Genomic DNA, 21,745 nt, shown 5'->3' on the forward strand with positions numbered 1-21,745 from the left:
AGTTGCGCCGCCGCACGCCCGACCGGACTACCGGAGTCGCGTCGCGCGGGTCGGTCACTACTCACTCGGCACCGTCTAACCGTCTCGCCCGGTCGCATGCACACACGCTCAGAACAGCCGCCTACACGCACTGTACACGCGCGCGCGCGCAGAAGCAACGCACTACTCGTTACGCACGCCGACGTATAGAGTCGAAAATATTAATAACTCGACGGCACGACCGAACGCCGTCGATCAGACTGAACTCAGTCGTTTCAGTATACCGCCGCCGCCGTCCGCCGCATCCCGGAGGAGCGCGTGTCGACTGCACGCGGCAATTTCAAATGTTCCGTAATTTTTTCCACGGTCTCCCCCGTCACAGTTAACGCGAAACTGTGCCCCCAACGGTTATTTATAGTCCATATTTTTGTAATTCCGAATTCGGATGTACTATTATTTTTATTACTATTGTATTTGTAATAATCACTTTTTTACCGTCGAGACTATATTACTATAAAATAACTTATTATTTTTTTTTTTTAACGCTACTCCAAAAGCACATTATTATATAACACAATATTGTATAATTTACTATACATACCTACCTACTCTCACACGCGATGAGTTTCCTAAAGTATACATTTGCTTTGGTTTCGGTAGTTTTGGCCACCGGCACGGTTCGAGCATGGGGTAAGTCGTACCCATCATTATAATAATATTATTATTTATCACCTATATTTTGACAATGACAATATTATTATTATTTATTATGTAACCTCTAATATCATTGATTATAAATAATACTATTTTAGTATTTTATTAGTTATTACTATAGTAGTGTTTATATTATTTAGACATTCACCTATAATCAATGATAATAATTTCATGTAGCTACTTGCTCGCTCGCATTAAGCATATTGCATATTACAATATTATCGTCAGAAGTATCGCGGGTACGTAATAGTTGCACGGTGTGTCTACGATCATTAAATAATTAAAAAGCACTACGATTGTAATAAACATGTGCGTACAGCCGTAGCGAACGCACACGCACGTCTAGGCCGTCTCGCGCTTCGATAATGTATGCGTAAATTATTTTTGCCTACAGAATTTTTTTTCGCACGTGATCGGCCATAGACCGAACACCGGTCGTCACGTACGCCACACGGCCGACTCACATGACCTTTCCCTATTTCCCGACCGCGGCGGCTGCCGGATTCTTTTTCACTTCGCTTCTTCTTCTTCTTCTTCTTCTTCTTTTTCTTCTTCTCCGGTTACTTCTTCTGCTTCCTCGCCGTCCTCCCTCCGCCCCCCCCTCGTAAGCGTGTGCCGTTCGCGCCGAGTGGCGTACGTGACGAACTGCACGTACGCCACACGGGTTTTTCATTCACCCCGCACCCCAACCCCCGACACAAAATGCCCACGCGACCGCCGCTCCCACCCTCTGGAACAATACACGTCGCATAATATGATATTATTAAGCGCCGCCGTCGACCCCGCGTTCTCGGATTAGGATTAATCGACATCAATATTACAAACAATACAAACGTAAGACTACCTACCACTGAATATTATGATACGCAATATTTATTAATTTTATTCGGAAAATTCTACATTCTGTACTGTATAGCTACACGCACATCGGAACATCGGGCTGAAGATATAATATCTGAAAACCGAATCATAAAATGTTTTGTTTACAATCTTATTATTTAATAATGGTAGGTAATCAATACTTGTATTATCGTGGTTTTCTGTGTTTTTTTCCCACCAAGAAAAACGCGATTGCTGTACCTATTGCAAAACCAGTTGATTTGTTTATCTTTAGAGCGACGATTTTCATTTCGACAACGACGGACCAAAAGTTCAATGAATGACGTTTTACCCCTTCTCCTGTTTGCGATCGGTGATCTGTCTGAAACTCGTTTGTTTATTTATCGAACCGATACCTTATGGCTTGTGGTGTATTAAATACCGATCGGTGTTCAGATTAGTCGGACGATCGCGTCATATTCACGGCGCTCGTTACCTGGTCGATATAAGCGTTTGGCAAGTAGGCTATGCGTTATACTGTCCGAGTGGAAATCGTCTCGTTTGGCACGTGCTTCCTCTATAATGTGTCTTCGAAAAGTTATTGAGGAATACTCTTTTTAAATGCCCCCCTAAAAAAAATATGTATTTATACACTTTCGGTTTGGAGCTTTCTGTTCAATCTACTCATCTTTGAGGTTATTGCTGAACAAGCAGTTATAGAACGATCATGGAAAGATGTTTGTATAGCGTAGTCAATAATATTGTTCACTTAAATGTAATAACGTTATAGGATATTGGGCAATTTTACACCCATCAGCCAGTCATAAAAATAATCAATGTTGGTCGATAAATATTATGATTTCTCGATTAGAACACAACTACCTCGACAACTACTGAAAACAATATGAGATTCCAATGAGAGCTTATTGATTGATTTAAGAAAAATGTATTGTCATACTCTGTACTTATTGGCATTCTTTAAATTATTTTATTTACGTGCAGTAAGTTAATTATTAGTAGTTATTGCATTATTAATTTAATGTTTAATTACTAGGATATTTCGAAGGTCGTCGAGTAGAACAAATTCGTTGAATCAAACCAATCAATAGGCATTATATTATTATTATTCACTATCATACTAATACAAAAACTAGTTGTTGTCAAAAAAAAAAACAAAAACGAGTCAAGTACATACCTAATTGATTTCAATATTTTGACAATTAAATACATTTTCTATTCAAGTAATTCATTATAAATGCATGTTAAATTGTGTAGGTACCTATACCTACTGTAACATAGTTGTGTACATGAAAATATTATTTACCACATTTGCTCACATTGTAAGTATCGGTTTTAAAATATTGAAAAAAACGTAAACTGCGTAGTACGTCGACTTTCTATAGATTGTCAATACGTGAAACCTACTTAGTGATAATATCTATAGCTAAATCGTTAATTTAAATATCATTATGTAAATACGTTGTAGTGCAATAAACAGTTCGATTAAATATTAACTCTTTTTACTGTTGACAAATTAATTTCTATTATTGTTGTTACTTCCCTAAACTAAATTTTACATAATTCACAAATACGCATACGCATTTATTTTATATTCATGAAATATTTTAGGATTTATGTTGTTAAAAAGTAATCCATCTTTAAAAAAAATTGTAGGTAGATTGAATAAGTTTTTTTTTCAAACTTTAAGGATTCATTTACTTTGTTTATTTAAATACTTGGTTGAACATTAAATAAGTGCTTACTTGAAAAATATATATTTATCATATTATTCATGTTATGCAGAACGATAGAAGCATAGGCGGAAATCCGTTAAAATTTCAGGGCGAGCTAACATTTTTAACATTAATGTTAGCGGGGGCTTTGATCCCTCACAACTAAAAAACTGTATAATTTAGGGGGACTACGCCCCCTCAGCCCCCCTGAAATTTGGACCTATAGGTATATGTTTCAACTTTCATTGAAAATTGTGAAGTACCGTTGTGTCACATTGAATGTATTATAAAGTAAAAAATGGACTGCCGTTTGACTTTTTTAAATTCAGCTTGGATCAATGAAAAAATTAGCTGAGGAAATTCGGACCCTGAGAACTCTATTTTTTCTAGTACAAAATCAAAACACTGAATATTAAGAGTTCGTTTACATTACGTAATTATGCAGTGGACATATTTCATACTGCGGGCATTCGTTTTTTAATTATGATGGTAGAATGTGGAATTACGATGTTAGCATTTAATAGTGTAAAATTCTGTCTCTGATTCTGTTTATTACGTAAACATAATTCACGAGTATGGTTCCTCATAATTTCTATTATCCTAGAACGTTAGCATTACACGTATACTCATTAACTTACAGAATGGGGCCTTGTGGGTAAAAACGGGCAATACTTCTCAGCTTAATTTACCTGGTATGGAGTGTAAAGGGGGGGGGGGTGGAGATATCAGGATTTCAAAATTTCATTCTTTGTAAAGTTTTAAAACAAACTATTCATTAGTTGTTTTTTTTTTTACAATTAAATAATAATTTGTATGTCGCTGGACTGCTGGAGTGATCTAAATTCTCATTTATTTAAACAATGTAAATTCATTTAGTTATTGTTTATTAAACTGACGTACCTATTGTACATATTTAATATTGAATTACAATTCTACGAATATAAAAGGCCCTTAGAGTATTGATAAAAGTGTGCTGTGAAAAAGTACCTTGTTTTTATTTAATAGAAAAATATAGCGACCTAATTTTTGCCGGTCAAAATAAAATATTTTTTATTAGGTACCCTTTAATGGTTTTAATATTATATTATTAATTAAAGCGTTTTTGTATCTTGATATAGAATGGTTAAGATAAGATAAAACTTGCCAAGGTAATAAAATATTGCATAATATACCCAGTGTAGCGCCTAACCTAACACTTAGGTACATATTTCATGAAATATTTTGAAAATATCATAGATACCTGAATGTAGAATTATTCAGGTACCAGTATTATACTAGTAAAAAGATCAACAAACTTTTATGAAGCTATCGTCGTATAATTTATTTATAGAAATTCAAAATGTAAATATAATTGTTTAGTATTGTAGTAATTAAAAGCATTTTGCTTTAATGATAACGGATTACATATTTTATTAAGTAGATATTATGTTTATAGACAAATTACTATTATGGTTCTGTTTTTAATATTATACAATTATTTAATCTACACATTTTTAATTTAGCCTGAATATTTTTAACGATTGACCTAGGGTTTAATGACTTTTTTTGAGTTTATTAATAACATTAAATACCAATAATTATAAGTAATAAACATTTTTTTCCCAATAACTAAATAAATAATAATAAATTAATAACCTATATTTGTTTGTAGAGGTAATATAATATTACCATTGTTTAACCGAATGCTTGCTTATCATATACCTATTCTTATAGACAATTGTAGGATAAACAAAACACTTCATGAATGGTCTTAAGACGAGTTAATAATAATATAATAATATAATAATAATAATAATAATAGTATAGTGTTATAATAATTCATTATCATATCTAACAGGTTTTTTAATAATACAAAACACTATTTAATGTACATATAATTTTAACCTCTTATGATACTAAAAGTAATCCTCGTGATTTAAGAAAATCGTATTTAATAATACAATATTTATCGGAAATTCCTTGGGAAATAAAAAGAAGGGGTTAATAAATGTATTCAATCGAAAACCAATACAAAAATGGTTACTTAAAAACAAACTGTTTTATAACAATTTTTAATAAAATACACAGGATTGAGATAATAAACAAGCTTATGCCACTAATAAAAAGAATACTTATTATAGAATCAAGGTTAGGTTAGGTAGCAATGTTATTTATTCATTATTTTTAAAATAATTTAATAATACTTTAAACATTTAGATATTTATTCTTAAACTGTAAATTATTTTAGTTTCTTCTATACCATTCATTCGTAGTATAAGATGATTCTGTTTTTAAACAAACCACGAAATATTTTAAATAATATATATTATTAAGTATATAATTTGAATGTTAGGATCTTAATTATTGGTTTAGTAAGTTTTATTGACAATAATCTAACTATCTTTATCTAACTTTAATTATGTTCATTGTATGATCGCCGATCTTCAAAATACGATTGAAAGTATTTAACATTTTGTAGTTAATTAGGTTAGGTAGGTACGAAAAAAAATATTTATAAAGTAAAAAAATTATAATTCCATTTTGCCGAAATAAAGTAATTTCCTTATATTATTATTGCATATACCTAGTATTCGAATGTTAGGTATTTCAAGATTACATAAGATTTTTCCAATTTACATTTTTACGGTCTTCTAATTTTTTTGCTTAGTAGAACTTGATAAAGACTAAAATATAAAATAAAGATTATAAAGCAATTCGCCATGAATATTAATACCGGTTTTGTGAATACACATTTTGTGTATCTCCAAAAATTTTTCAATCAATTATTTATTTTCAAGGTGCCCATCTATATTATATGGGTTTTCGTATACTTATCATTCTTCAAACTGTTGATAATTTAAGTTCTGTAGTATTGTATATAAGGAAATTGTTCATAATATTATTTGAAGTTCTGTAGAGTTAGCCAACATTGGCCATTGACTGACGGATATTGAACTAGAACAAGGTAAAATCACAAATTATTGATCGGATATGTGTATGATATTCAATTATTTTTATGAAAATACGATAAATAATAAAATGCAATTCAAAGTTAGCATACTATTGGAAAATCAGTTATTATTTTATGCAATGACAATTATTGCATTTAAATATTTAGTACAATAACTGTTTTCCATACTTTTTTTATCCCAGACATTTTTACTAAGTACTGTATTATCTATCCAAATTCTTCGAAATTATGTAAATTTTAAAGAAATTCGTAAATAAGCTCATATTTGCTCGGCAAAAAATTAAATATTTTAATTAAACTGACTGTCTAGTTTCCAAGATTATTGTTATTTAATCAAAAAGGGGGTCATCCGTACGTATATACTACAAGACGTTACAATATTTCTTGGTGTACGTGTCGTTGATATCAAATGTAATTTCGTATTCCTGGATTGTGTGGATTGTCCTAACGCGATTGTGTGTAATATTTTGGTTACGGAGATAGTTAAAATATTTTAAATTTATAGATTATATAAATTTTTTTACCAACGAGATAAAATTATCCTTATACACATATTGAGTCCGACGATTTGTACAGTTATTCTTCGTGCCTAAACGGTTTAATTTTTACCATTAAAATCATGATAAACATGGAGAATTTTGAGACTTTCGTTGTTGAAAAAATCCATACATTTATTAATGAATATCATTATTCATTACTATAATAGTCAATTTCGTATCTACCAATCAATTGCGATGTGTGTAAAAAAATAGTAGGTTATGAACTTTGAATTACGTACTTGGTACAATACATTTTTATGTTTGAATGATCACAATATTTAAATCAAATAAATTGCATACAATTATACACAGTAAATATAACTGATTAATTTCGTGGGTATAATACATTTAATTGATTTTCATTTATGTTCTCAAAGTAATTAACAAATGAAGTATTACAACCAACATTTTTAATATCGTGTAAAATAAATATAAATATATTAAACCGTCTATTATATTTTTATGTATTATACAATAAATTTAAAGAAGGAAAAATTCAGTATTCTTTTAAATATCTTAATTTTTGAAATATTTTTGTAGCATTTATTTTTAAGTTTTTTTTTCATTGGTATGCCGAACAAATATAATGATAAATTATAATAAATATTTTATTATTATTATTATTATTATTGTTATTATTATTTTTATTATTATTATTATTATTATTATTAATGAGTTAATTGAGATTGATATTGTCATATCGGCTTTGGTAAATTAGGTTATTAGTGACGTGTGCATGTGTTTGCATAGTGTTTTTTCTGTATTGTTTTTATTACTATTTGCATAACAACACGTATAAATGGTGTATAGTATAATAAGAATGCATTTAATTTTTAGATCTGAACATCACTAGATTTATTGAATAATGCTTATTGCATTGATTCTATTTGTAATCTTGTTATCGATACTATGGTATATTATAATATTTGTCATTATGACACGTGATTAAATGTTCAGGTGTTAATTGAAGGGCTTAGTTCTAGCTACAGTATTCAGAGTATTCGGTATTGACGTTAAAAATAGATGATGGTTGGCTACTGAAGTAGTGTCTAGTGCCTATTGTAAATCAAGCTGGGATTGTTTTGAACTGTATATTTTTGGCTGACACGGGTATAAAATTCATTCATAGTCTAAATAATATTATGTAAATTTGGATTTGGAAAATTTGGGAGGCCTTATATAGAAAATGAAATAACCATTTTTAATCACTAATTTGTTTACTTTCTATTTCAGTGTTATGAAATATTGAAATATTGTTTATTATAAGATAGCAAGGTGTAATAACTATAATACAAAATTAGGCTTCTTGTTATAGTCATTGCACATTAGTAGGCCATAAGTAAAAATAGCACTAAACAACTTGTGTTTTAAAGAAATATTTCGTCAAAAGGTACGAGTAATAATGATATTACGATGTCGATTGTTATCATATAGGTATTAATAATGTTAACAAATATGAAGCAATATAATTCTTATTAGGTATCTCAGGCATCATGTCTAATATGCATCTGTAAAAGATACATTAATTAAAATTCAAATGTTTTGGTGAAAGCTTCTATCGAAGTTATAACTGCCGAATTGGATTGAAAGGTCAATGTAAACTTTTCACGTATCTACATTTTAAATATCTTAATTATCTGATTATGATGTAACTTTTTATAGTACTTTAAAAAAATACAATCACTGTTCAATTTTTAGCTGTATAGGGTTGAATGGTTGCCAATTATAAATTAAATGAGATATTTTTAATATAAGGTTAATCATTTAATATATTTTATGTTGTTAATAATTATTATTTTCGAATACATTTTACAATGTAATTAAAGTATATATTATTTTCATTTTATTATTATCTATTAAAAATAATAAATAATAAATAATAGGTAGAGGTATTAGGTATAATATAATATATTTTTCTTTTTATGTATAGGTATGTTAATTTCGAAGTTCGATGTTTGTATTTATTACTGACGTCCTATTAGAATATGATTATTAAAAAAGATTTATATTTTATTCAGTGTACTTACCTATTAGTAATATAGTTATGTCATTTTGTGTGCAACTACTAACAAATTCTATAATTTGTAAGACATTGTGGAATGACGTAGTTGACTACGATAAATCTTTTTTCTTTTTAGTAATTTATGTAAATATAAATAACTAAAATGTTATCGTTATAGGTGTTTAATAAGTGTTTACCTACCGAATTAATAATTAATATATTTTGTCATTGATATATTAACAATATTATCTCTATTAACTTTAAAAAATGTACTTAAATGGGTTTTTCTTCTAATCTGGAATTTATTCATTTTTATCGTATCATGAATAATTGTTTACTTGTGAAATGCATTTATCTAACTTTTTCTACGGAAAAATGTATTATAAATGTTGATATTAATAGACTTTAGTTAATTTTAATGAAAATGTATAACTATTATTCGTAAATTTAAAATTGATTGTATTATTTATTAATTTCATGTTGCATACGTATTAATATGATGAAAATATTTATTGTATGTGATAATACTATGTTCATATTACTCAAAAAGTAACTTTGGAATGTAATTTATTGTCATTTTCATCTAAATTTTCGTTTAGTTATCTATTCATAATTTTTAGTACGCCACTTAATGTATAATTATAATATTTGTATTGAACGAGGATGTAAACTTTTAATTTTTATTCTTGAAGACTTGTTAAAGAATATCCAATTACTTTCCATATAATTATGTTATCATTTAGCTTACCCACATTATTATATCTATAAAAGCGTAGGTAAATAAGCAAGCGTAGCCTTCCACTGATTCGTATACTTTTTATTGTAATTGATTTAAATAATATGTACTTATATCAGTTCTTAGCAAATTATAATATCAAAGTTGTATGAGCTAAATAAAACATAGATACTGGTAAGTGGTAGCCATGTAGACTGTAGGTACATATCAATTTTAATATGCAATTTTGAATTCAGTGTATTTACTGCGTATAAAATTACTTAATAATAAATAGTATTCGTGTGTGTATAGCACTATTAAATAATTACAAAATAATTGTATTTAATTATTTAATCATAAATTGGTGATAAATTATAATCACACATTAAGATATGATCAGACATTTTTCATTCATTATACTTGTCCAAATTGTAATGAAAATCTTAAATAATTGCATAAACACGATAATATACACTGATATTATGATATTGAGATTACGATCTTTATTCACTCCAACGACTCAGAGATTGTATTGATATTTTTAAAATTGTTTATCTGAATAACAAATGCTCTGTGTATATTAAATGTCGTATAGGCTTCTATATAATATATAAAATAATACAACATTCATTACCAATAACCATATTATAATCAAGATATAATATAATCGATTTCAGGGAATTTACTTTAGTGAAGTCTAAAACAATTTCTTTTGTACTACACCATTTGTGTCTTATTGGTTCTATTGTTTTAATTTTAAATTTGTATACGATTATTTAAAAAATAGAGGAAATAAGTGAACAAGTTCAAGGTGAAAAATCTGCAGGTATTAAAATAAATTGATAGATAAGTATAAGATGAAAAATTATATTATCTTCAGTTCGCAACAATTGAAAATAGTAATTTCTGGTACTTTCAGTTCACATTCCAGGAAATAAGCTTTGAGACTAATAGTATGGATAGCTTGCCCTTGGGTAAATTTATCTCCTCCACGTCTGATTATAGATATATTGATGATGTATAAAATATAATTAATTCCCGAACCAAACAGTTTGAAAACCGGAGTTATATCTTCGAACTTGTCATTTTAATTATTGTATATCGGTTTTTTTCACCTTGTTTAATGTCGATAACCTTGTAATTAAAAATGAGGTCAATGTTGACATAGAATCTATAGGGAAAATGTAAGTATATTATAATCTATATTTTATGTACGTTTATGTTTATTATCCGCGCAAGTACAAAAGGGATGAGAGCTTTTCTTTTAAAATATTGAAGGTACCTGGAACCTACTTATTTACCATTAGATATTCATATCAATAAATTTATACAGATAATTATATAGGTACCTATATAAATTAATCCATTAACTAATTAAATAACTACCTCGATAACAACTATTATTCAAAGTAAAATTTGAATAAAAATTAGTTCAAACTCGTATAAGATTACATTGTATTTCTATAATCCTTGAAGAGATAATTTTTTAGCTAATTTGAATTCGAAAAGGTTTTTATTTAAAGCTGACCGGAAGTCAAACGTATATATTTGTTTCTTTTAAGTTTTAATTATTGCATACATTAATTAATTATTGCCCAGTATATGACGTTGTTATATTATGTACTTAATACGCACACTTTCATTGATATGGGTCTTATTATTTACTTATATTTTTTACATTTTTTAATTCACACTTAAAGAGCAATGCGAAATAAGAATAGATTGGTCCAACCAAACTATGTGCATGTATCGTTTAGTTTATTAGAAAAAAAGAAGAAACAGAATTACGTAATAGTGAAAAAGAGTATATTTTTCATTCTAGTGAAAGCTATAGTGCGTACATTAATATACCTGTATATATATTACATGCATAAGCGCATAATATTTGTCTATACATCGTACTCTTATTATTTATACGGCAAATCAAAAATATGCACCTATAATAATATTAATAAGTAATCTGAATTAAACATTAGTATTACAGAATATGTACTGTTACTTTAGCCGTGTAATTAATTGTATGTATCGGTTTGTTGTAGATTTAGGCATCGTAACTCCGGCTCAGATTCAGTTCCTTACAAAAAATGTCGTGGAGAATACGGCGGCCGATAAGTTAAAAGGCATGGGTGCCATTGCGTACGATCCTATTAAAAAAGACGTATACGTCAGCGACGCCAATCAGAAAGTCGGAAGTATATTCCGGTTAAAGACTACCGGTGATGCGGCCTACACCATCATCGAACCCATCGTTGCCAGTATGTACACATTATCGCCGACTCTGGCCGTCGCGGTTACCGAAATGTTTACTTTCGTCGAATAATAATGTATTAATGGTCTGATTTTTGTCCCAACAGAACAAAACGTTTCCGTACTGGGCATGGTGTTCGACGACCGTACTTCCACGTTGTACTGGACCACCGGCAACGGGCTGACCATTAATTACGTTCGCGTACCAGAAAATACGACTAAGGTTCCTCTCACAGGACACGTTCTGTTCAGGTTAAAGGATGCAATACCCCAGGGTATCGCCATTGACACGTGTCGAGGGTGAGTTACTGATTTTCTATCATTTGCTCCGGAGCTATATAATATTTATTGGTATATTCGATCTTATTATGGTTTTTTGTATAGGTACATAAAATATGTATATTTTTTGAATAAATGTGTCTTGGACGAATTTTAGGTTAGGTACAGTTTCATTAGAAACTAATTCTGAACACTTTACTAAATGCGTATGTACACTGAAGGTCATTTGTTAATAAATGATCTAAAATTCCATTAATATTATTCACTCAAGTCTCAAATTATATAGGTACATAATATTATGATCTATCATATTCAATATCACAGCTTTTAGTATATCTTTATGATAACCCAACTTATATTGTACAATTCAACATAAATATTATTTCCATTTTACATTGATGATATTTTATTAATTCAAACAAAGTTTATAAATTATGATTTAAAATATAATTTGTGTAGGCTTAACTGAAATATAATTTAAACTAATGGTATACATTAATAGTAATAGATTCAATGAAAATACAGATAGGTCACAATAATGTTAATGAGTAGTATTGATCACTTTATTTTGATAACCTTCACGCTGGCCAGTGACGACGTATTTAGCGGATGGTTTGTATAATATACATAAACATATTATGAACTATATAAGATAACAAATTTACGATACTGAAATGTTGAGGCTTTTCTTTTTGTTGAAGTGTTTTATTTTGTATTTAAAGAAGGAAATCATAGTTGACAAAGTTAAATATTTTAGTACAAAATAGAAAACAATGATTTAAGTGGATATAGTATTGATCCCGAATCCTGATTATTTATAAACTTTTTGACGGAATAGTCAATAGTACTCAATGTTATTGAACATGATAAAATAAATATTATTTAATGATATTTATTTCATCAAATAATATGAATGTCACAATTTTAAAAATCTGAACACTTAACATCATATAATATTCAACTTTTGACAGTTATGATGTGTACAGACAGTAATGCTAATAATGACAGTAATACTAATAATTTCGACAAGTTTAAAGTGTCCCTATTCTGATAAAAATATACACAATTTAACTGTACAACTATATAGAATAGTTTCCCATCCTTTCGATATATACATTGAATTAGTATACTCTAACAGATTAGTGCTTATTATTTTGGTCGGCAATAATTTCGAAATCATTGTTTTGCCCTAAGAAAATTACAAATGATAACCTATGTTTACCTTTGTGGATAACTTGAAACGGGCTTATAAAATCAGAATCGAAACTAAGCAACTGAGCTAAATTTGAATTGGACGGTGGAGCTTTTAATTTTATTGACCCCTCCCGCTTTACAAAAAAAATTTGGAATCCCACAAAACCGTTTCAAAAATGAAAATCGGAAAGTAATACGTTTTCGTGTTTCAGGTATTTGTACTGGACGAACTGTAACCATCTAAACGCGACCATCGAACGGTCGCGCCTGAACGGCTCGGACCGTCAAATCGTGGTGCACGAGAGCCTATTCCAGCCGCTGGGCATCGCGGTCGACGTGGAACGTAACTTGATCTACTGGAGCGACGAGCACGAGGGTCTGTACTACAGCATCGAAAGCAGCAACCCGGACGGCAGTTCCCGGAGAACGCTCATCCACGGCACTCACCACCAGCCGTTCTCCATAGCCGTGGACGACCGGGACATCTACTGGAGCGACTGGATCAACAACGCCGTGTGGACCATGCCCAAGGACTCGTTCCAGGGTGGCGTGCAGCCGTCTCTGGTCGCCAAGTACGAGATGATCAACACGCCCATGGGACTGATAACGCCCACCGGCAACACTACCATGGTCAACAGCACGTATTGCGCGATGCACAGGTCAAAAGTACGTTTCGCGCTGTTTTTCCAGCGACCCCCGTCCCCTCATAGATAGCTTGTCGAACGCGTTGAACCCCAGCAGAAGTAAATGTGTAGCTTTTTACTGATTTCCATATGTAATTCGATTATCTGGTATTAAATGCTTATATTTTATGAAGTTGAATGCAACGCACGGGTCGCGGGTATGACGTATTTAAAGGTGTATTCTTTGCGGAGCAATAAGCTCCTCGTTTATTATGAAAAAATGATGTATAAAGTTTTGCCATCCTTCATAATACAAATACTTATTTACCATAATTCTATACAACTGTTATAATATGCACGATCGCGTACGATTAAATCTATCAACAGAGTGACACCTTCTGTACGTTAGAACAAAAACATAGGAGTTTCATATATTATATTATAGTCTACATCAGTCATCGTCAGTTGTCTTCTATTACATATTGTTTAGTTTTTAAATGAATTTTTTTCGATGTTTTGTTTTTTACCCAGTATTTACACTCATTTTTTGATCGGGATTGAAAATAGTAAATAATTATTTATTAACGTACCTCTATTGCTCTACCACAACTGTGATTGCGTTAGCCAAGTTTTTCAGAATTTCTTTTCCTTAACTCGGTATTTTTATGTTTATAAGTTTTCAAGGTTTGTTTTCACAAATATGACACTTAATAATAATTAATTTGAGATAGGTATCTACTACCTATTTATTTTAATGAAATTAAAAACGTTTTAAATAATTTTTATTAACATCTCATATTGTAGTATGTACAATTGTACACGTTCAATACAAAACTCTTATTAAATAACCAAACTATGGTCTATCGAAACAGAACATCCGTATCTATATTTTTAACTTTTAAGATTGCCACCATCATCATTGCATCTAACCGCATAATTTTGCATCGTAATTTCCATTTTTGATAAAATAAAAAATTGTAGGTATATGAGCTACTGCAACTGCCACACTTTTACATCATTAGTTATCACTATATACTTTATACAATATATATATACCTATTTAATATTCATTAATTTTAATATTTTAATAATAATAAAAATAATTTAATAATTAATGTAAATAAAACTACATAAATGTGAAATTAAAATAATTTCAATGTTTTTTTAAAAATATTTTAAGTGTCATAATAATTTATTTTAATTTATATAACGAATGAATAACCCAGTTTTATTATTAATATTTTTTAAATGTGCTTTTTCAAAGCATAATATTAAGTCAAGTGAAGAAACGTATGCGGTTTTATAGGTACTTCATGTAGTTAACAGTCTGTATGTATTTTTTTTAAAGTTTATTTTGGGTACCTACACAAATAAGATCAATAGTCCGAATAAGAAACTAAAAGAATTCTCGGTAGTCTGACGTTAACTAAGCGCCGGTGATATATATATATATAACTAAATAATATATAATCAGCTGTGTCGCTTTTCCGTCCCTGCCCCTCGTTACTGTAGTAGTTTCATCCCACGTACTATGTGTTATATAATATGGTTTACACCCGAATTTGTTGTTTGTGTCTTACATACGATACCATGGCAAATGTACGTACATGATTCTTACTACGCAGTTTTTTTATTGTTAATATTCGAGTAAATTTAGCATATTATTGAATTTGTAGAGGAAAATCCAAGCGTTGAGTTTTTTTTCATGTTTCTGTTATAAAATAAATTATGAGTACTTATATATTTTTTCAAATTCATAATACTCGTTTTAAAATAAAATTTAAAAAAAAATACTCTTCGCTAGGCTCAGTTAGTATTCTCAACTACAAGCGTAATCATATAATATAGCGGTGCAATAACAGCACAATAATACGTACATTTCGCCAGCCCCCAAACACGCAATAATAATAATTTTAATATTAATAACGTCGTCGGTTCACGCAGGACATCGAGGTGGCGACGACGAAGGAACCTACCCCGGAACTGATCCCGTACGAGGTGTTGAGGAACATTTGCAAGAACAAGGGCGTGTTGCACGCCAACGGGACGTGCACGTGCGCCCCTGGATTCGAGGGCGAATACTGCCAGACGGGCGTGTGCGACGGTTACTGCGCGTACGGGACGTGCACGCTGTCGGACTCGGGACAGCCGACGTGCCAGTGCTCGGAGACCAGCTACGGTGACCGGTGCGACAAGCAGCTGTGCGCCGGCCGGTGCCAGAACGGCGGCGATTGCACGATGGACGGCGCCGGCAATCCCCGGTGCGAGTGCCCGGTCGGGTACGCAGGTGACGCGTGCGAGTACAAGGCGTCCTGGCTGAACGAGGTGTGCACGGTGTACTGTCAGCACGCCATGTCCAAACAGCAACAGTCGTCCGTCTGCAGGTGATTATAATTAATGATTATGATTAGTTAGTGGTTGGAATTCAGATACAGAGGTCGAGTACTCGTGGCACCATCGCGGTGGAGTTGTCACATTATCCACAGGTGTACGGTGTGATGTAGGTACATAATATAAGTTAGGATGTATACACCTATATATTATACATATTATTTTGTTTTTGCCATTATTGTGTGGTTTACCGTCGTCTCGGTCAGTTGTGGGACTTTCGGAAAAAAAATGCTCTTATACATACCAACTTAAGAAGTCTTTCAATTGAGATTTTGAAAAAAAATCTAATTTTTATGGTTGTGATTTTTTTCTTAGGATTTTCGATTTTTCGTAATGGATATATTCATACGGAGCAGTGTAAAAACTATTTATTCAGTGTACTTAGAAAAGTATTCTGCTTCCGGTTGTATGGGATTAAAAATAAAGGCTCTTTAAAATACATTTCGTGTGTAAATCATTTGATTTACTACTTTCAAATGTACTGAAAAAAATGTTTTTACTGTCAATCACGAACATTCTACCGGAATGACGCTCATGGCTCACGTTAAAATATTAGATACGCGACGCGTGATCTAATTATAGTATATATTGTAGCATAGTTATATAATATTACAAAATCACTGTTCATGTGTATTATTAATTATTAATTATGCTCGTTTTGTCTGAAAACATGAGCATATACATATATTAATAACTTCATCGAATAATGTCCGCGAGTCCGGATTCGTATAAGGTCATATATAGGGTGGTATATAGTGTCTGGTTGGACTGTGTTGATAACCGTACATTATCTGTGTGCCTATATAATCACTATTATGTTGAATGCTTATGTGTTTATTATATACACGACGGATCGAATGTACATAGATGGTGCAATAGTTACGATTCTATACCACTTCTGTGCAATATCTCGAAGAAAAACGTACAATTATCGCAAAATATATACGTACACGGGAAGTACACTGTAAAAAACCGAGGTAAAAACTAATTCTGCTTTAGGACACCTGCCGTCGTCGAGGGCCTCGATTCGTTATATTTCAGTCGGCCTGATACCGCATGTACGTGTTACATATATCATACAATTATAAAATATTTAGAGCTATAGCATTAGCATATATCATTATGCTACACCTTCACGATATTCTGTATCGACGGCGACCGCCTTGAATGATTCATCAAATCGTATAGTCTCGTATAATAAACGCATTGGCGTGCCCAAGAATTTTCAATGGAGGGATGTCAAAACTAATAATACATTTAAATGAATCGTGGTGGTAGTACCGAAAACACAAATAAGGGGATTTATGAGACAATGGTGGTGGGGGGGGGGGAGGACGCAATCCCTAACCTCCCCCCTGCAGGACACGTCACTGAATATACGACCGTTTACTCGCAAATTGTCGCTATGTACATTATGTCTATTAAACATATGTCAAGGGTGTCGGCTACTCGCTGATTAGTCTGTAAACGTAAATATTTGTTATGCATTGCACTGTTTTCATAAAAAACAACACATTAGCCCTAAAATTAGTAAAATGTTAAACATCACGAGCTTCACACGCACTGGAAACGTAGTCATTTTATAATGATACGATTATAATAAATATTTGAAGATCATATAATTTCGATTAGGTATTTGTTAGGCACCAGCTACAGAACATTATATTCTATATTGCGTCGCAGGACTTGCCCGGAAGTTCTCCCACCTGATCGATTTGTACCGATCGCGTTTAAATTTTGAAGCTATAAACAGTGAATATAATATTGTCTATATCATTACGCTAAATGTAATAATAAAATAACGAAAGGAATATTTGTATATTATGTATAGGACTCATAGGTACTAAATCACCTTGCAAATTTATCCGTCCGTCTTGCAATAGCTTCGCCGCCGCGAGTCGTTTCTATTACAAATCGTTAGGAAACATTCAAACATGTACGATGTAGGTAATGCCGACCACCTATATATTTACATTATAAATCCGGTATGTGTACAATGTTTTTAATCATTTTTAAAATCGACGTCAACACGACAACACTGCGCATAAGTGAACTAAAGTCTATAAACTACTGAATGTATCTTTAAGCAGGTGTATAATAATGTTAAGTTCTAAACACTATAATACCTGTATATTGGTTGTTACTTGTGTACCACGGATCCGTCGGCGTTTATGCAAATAACTTATTGAACCTGGTTTAAAAAGCACTTGCGTAATCTATGTGGGTACACAGGTATTGTTATATATTCTAAATTTGTAACCTGTTGAACTTATATTTTATGAGCATTGTGATTGCAGTGCTTCTCGCGGCCCGACGATGAAATTAAGTTGTTTTATTATGTGCTAATATTCAATTATTTAAACAGTATACATTGAAATATTGAATACTATATTTAATATAGTATTCAATATTAATATAGTAGATCAATATAATAGTATATTATAATATAGCTTCGACGAACCCGTGTATAATTATATTTATATATTATATTACATGCGCTTAGATAATATCATAGATTATAAAAAAGTTTTTATATTCAATGATAACATAATATATAGTATTCAGTCTGAATTCTTGAATAATAATTAACTGTCAATTATATGTTGAGCATTATTACGGTTGCACTGCTGGCTTAGTGTTTTATTCAATTTAAACCGGTATTTAATTAATACTTCAATTAAAAAGCATTAAAATACCTTTTCTAACAAGTATTTAAATACAAATATAAATAGGTACATTCAAAAACTATTTCTAATACTTTCAAATGCTTACATTTGTGTACAAAAATTATTTTCTCCGAATATGTTTAGATTGTTTGTCAAATATTATTTACCATTAAATACCATCAATAACAAAATATAATTATCGTACGTTGTCATATAAAACATTAAAAAAACCCAAACTTTAAATAAAGTTTAAAAGATTTTCGTATTTGGTATACTTAAATATTTATCTAGTACCTATGGATAACATAAAACGTATTTTATAATTGATCAGCTCTATAGTATTTTCGATAACTATATGTCATCATCTATCAGTTATGAACTTATGGTTTAGACCACCGTATCCTATAACTTTTCAACAAACTTATATATTCATGTTGTTTTATTTAAAAATTTAAACAACGTACGTTCGATCATTTTTATTTAAACAAGAATGATGAAGTCTCCCACTTATGGACGGTGTTTATACTTGCTACGTACCAATAAATAACTCGTGCAGATGATAATACGAACGATTTAAAAAACACAGTCCTTGGATTTATCCCTCTACAAGCAATTATATTACACCTATATACCCACTCGCCCATAACGGTTTTCGGCACCCGTTAATGACGACTGCAATTGGTTTTCTTTCTCCAGGTGCGACGAATACAGCCGGCAGTTCGATTATTCGGAAATGGCCATGCTCAACCATTCGGACATGTCGCCGTGCAAGCTCAGCAAGAGCATGATGGCCGTGATCGCCATACTCACGGTGTTCGTCGCCAGCCTTGGCACCATAACCATAGTGCTGTCGAGAAAAGTGCGGTTGCTGGGCCGCCGTCCCAGGATCAAGAAGCGCATCGTCGTGAACAAGAGTATCACGCCGTTGACGTGCCGGCCGCCGCAACAGGAGAATCAACAGTGCGAAATAACCATCGAAAACTGTTGCAACATGAACATTTGCGAAACGGTAAGCCAAACGCCTCGCAGACGGTGTTGCGAAAACTCAAGACGATCCGTTACAATATTTAGTCATGATTTATGGCTCCGATTTTTATGCAAATGCGTATTATTCTTCTACGATTTCGATTTTTGATGATTCGGATTAAATAATAATATGACGTCGACGTTTCATAATGCGAACGGATTAAAATATGGTTGATTTTTTTCCATTACTTGTTTTTAAGAATTTGAGTCAAAATTAACATAAGTTATATATTATTTTAAAGAAATTACGCAACAGTTGCATATTTTACAAACATTAATCAAAATAATTGAAATTTTGCTAATATTTGCTCATTTTGCATTGTACGTCATATAATGGTCAACGAACTAAAAAGCTATATTTGAACCTAAGATAATTTATAAAAGTAATTTAAAATGGCACCTTACAATTATATTTATAAGTTATAACTTAAACCACTTTACTCTATTACATTTTCCTAGTATTTTTGTGGATAATGTATTTACTAACTTAAGTTCATATTTTCGAAATGTGGTATGCATAAATATTTAGATATATATTCTATTCTTTAATATTGTTTGAATAAAAAAGTGGGCCCTAGTTATTGAAATTTAAAAATCACTTGCATAAAAATATTTTGAAAACCATTATTTTTGTTTTTAGCCATGTTTTGAACCGGATTTCCGATCGCCTAAGATGGGAGGTCTAATGTCGCTGGGCAAGTCGAAAAAAGAAGACAAAGCGAACTTGCTGAGCAACACGGACATGTCGAGTGAAGACGAAAAACCGTTATATTGATGTAGTCTGGTATAAAATTGAAATGTAATTTATTCGTTTTTACCAATGTTTTACTTAAGGGGCTGTATATGTGTAACACGCTGTGCGTTGTTGTTGTCGTCGTTGTTATTGTAGTTGGACAAATTTGTGATATTCTATATTGTTCCAAGCCATTCGGTTTCCATTATTTTTACGATTTAAACCGCCGAGGAGAGCATTATTTTAGAGCATTACTATTATTTTTTTGTTTTAGAAAAATACTTACACGAAAAGCTCGATTTAAATACCGAATATTTTCTATTGAAACGTATCGTGTTTGCGAAAACTATGTACTTACTGCAAAACGGTTTATGTAGTTCCTCCCGTACGACACGTTTGACTTTGAATGTATGTGCCGCTTTTTATTTTATCCAAACGTGCAGCCCCCTCAAATCCACACAATTATATTATTATTTTATTTTATTTTAATATTATTTTTTTTTTTTTTTTAATAAGCTGTTTTAAATACAAGACTGGAAATTTGTATCTTAAGTATTTTTTTTTCGTTTTATTGTTAAAACTAGTGAAATTAGTGTATTGTCGTTAAAATGAGTATTTGTATTTACTATATATTTTGTAAATTAAATATTTATCTTTAAAAATAAAACCATACATTCATGATATGTAATGTATGTTATATAATATTGTTATATATATATTATTATATTATACCTACATACTGTTAAGTATTTGCGAATTTTTTTGTAAAACGTCGCCTCGTAATATAAACGTATTATATTGTTTAATTCTAAAAAAATGTATTTTTTTTTACGATCAAAGATCAAATAATATTATAGCCTACCTATATTTAATTTATTTTTAACCGCAAGGCATATCATTATGCTCAATGCCCGTTATAATAAAGACAACAATTATAATATTCATACAAAAATAACTTTTCCACACACTTTATGTACGCAAGTCGAACTTGAGGTTGAGGGGGGCAAGTAATAATGTCGTTTATGAATTTGCGCGGTTAGACATGCATTTTCAATACGGCTGTGCCGGCGACATACGAAGACCACTCGTGAATTGCAGGGCCTGATTAAGGAGTTGGTCACCAGTAGGCTAGGGT

At 31.1% G+C, this 21,745-nt stretch overlaps 1 protein-coding gene across 1 annotated transcript; it reads left to right on the plus strand.

Annotated features, from left to right (window-relative positions):
- Nucleotides 1–38: 38 nt before the first annotated feature.
- On the plus strand, nt 39–21,136 carry LOC111041882 (protein cueball). Its single transcript, XM_022326314.1, has 7 exons — nt 39–669; nt 11,491–11,706; nt 11,806–11,998; nt 13,384–13,837; nt 15,739–16,178; nt 19,548–19,860; nt 20,518–21,136. The coding sequence occupies exons 1-7, from the start codon at nt 600–602 to the stop codon at nt 20,650–20,652; spliced, it is 1,821 nt and encodes a 606-aa protein (XP_022182006.1). The 5' UTR covers nt 39–599; the 3' UTR covers nt 20,653–21,136.
- The last annotated feature ends 609 nt before the right edge of the window (nt 21,137–21,745 follow it).

The sequence above is a fragment of the Myzus persicae genome, unplaced genomic scaffold (genome assembly GCF_001856785.1).
Source record: "Myzus persicae strain clone G006 unplaced genomic scaffold, MPER_G0061.0, whole genome shotgun sequence".
In the NCBI taxonomy this organism is placed as follows: Eukaryota; Metazoa; Arthropoda; class Insecta; order Hemiptera; family Aphididae; genus Myzus; species Myzus persicae.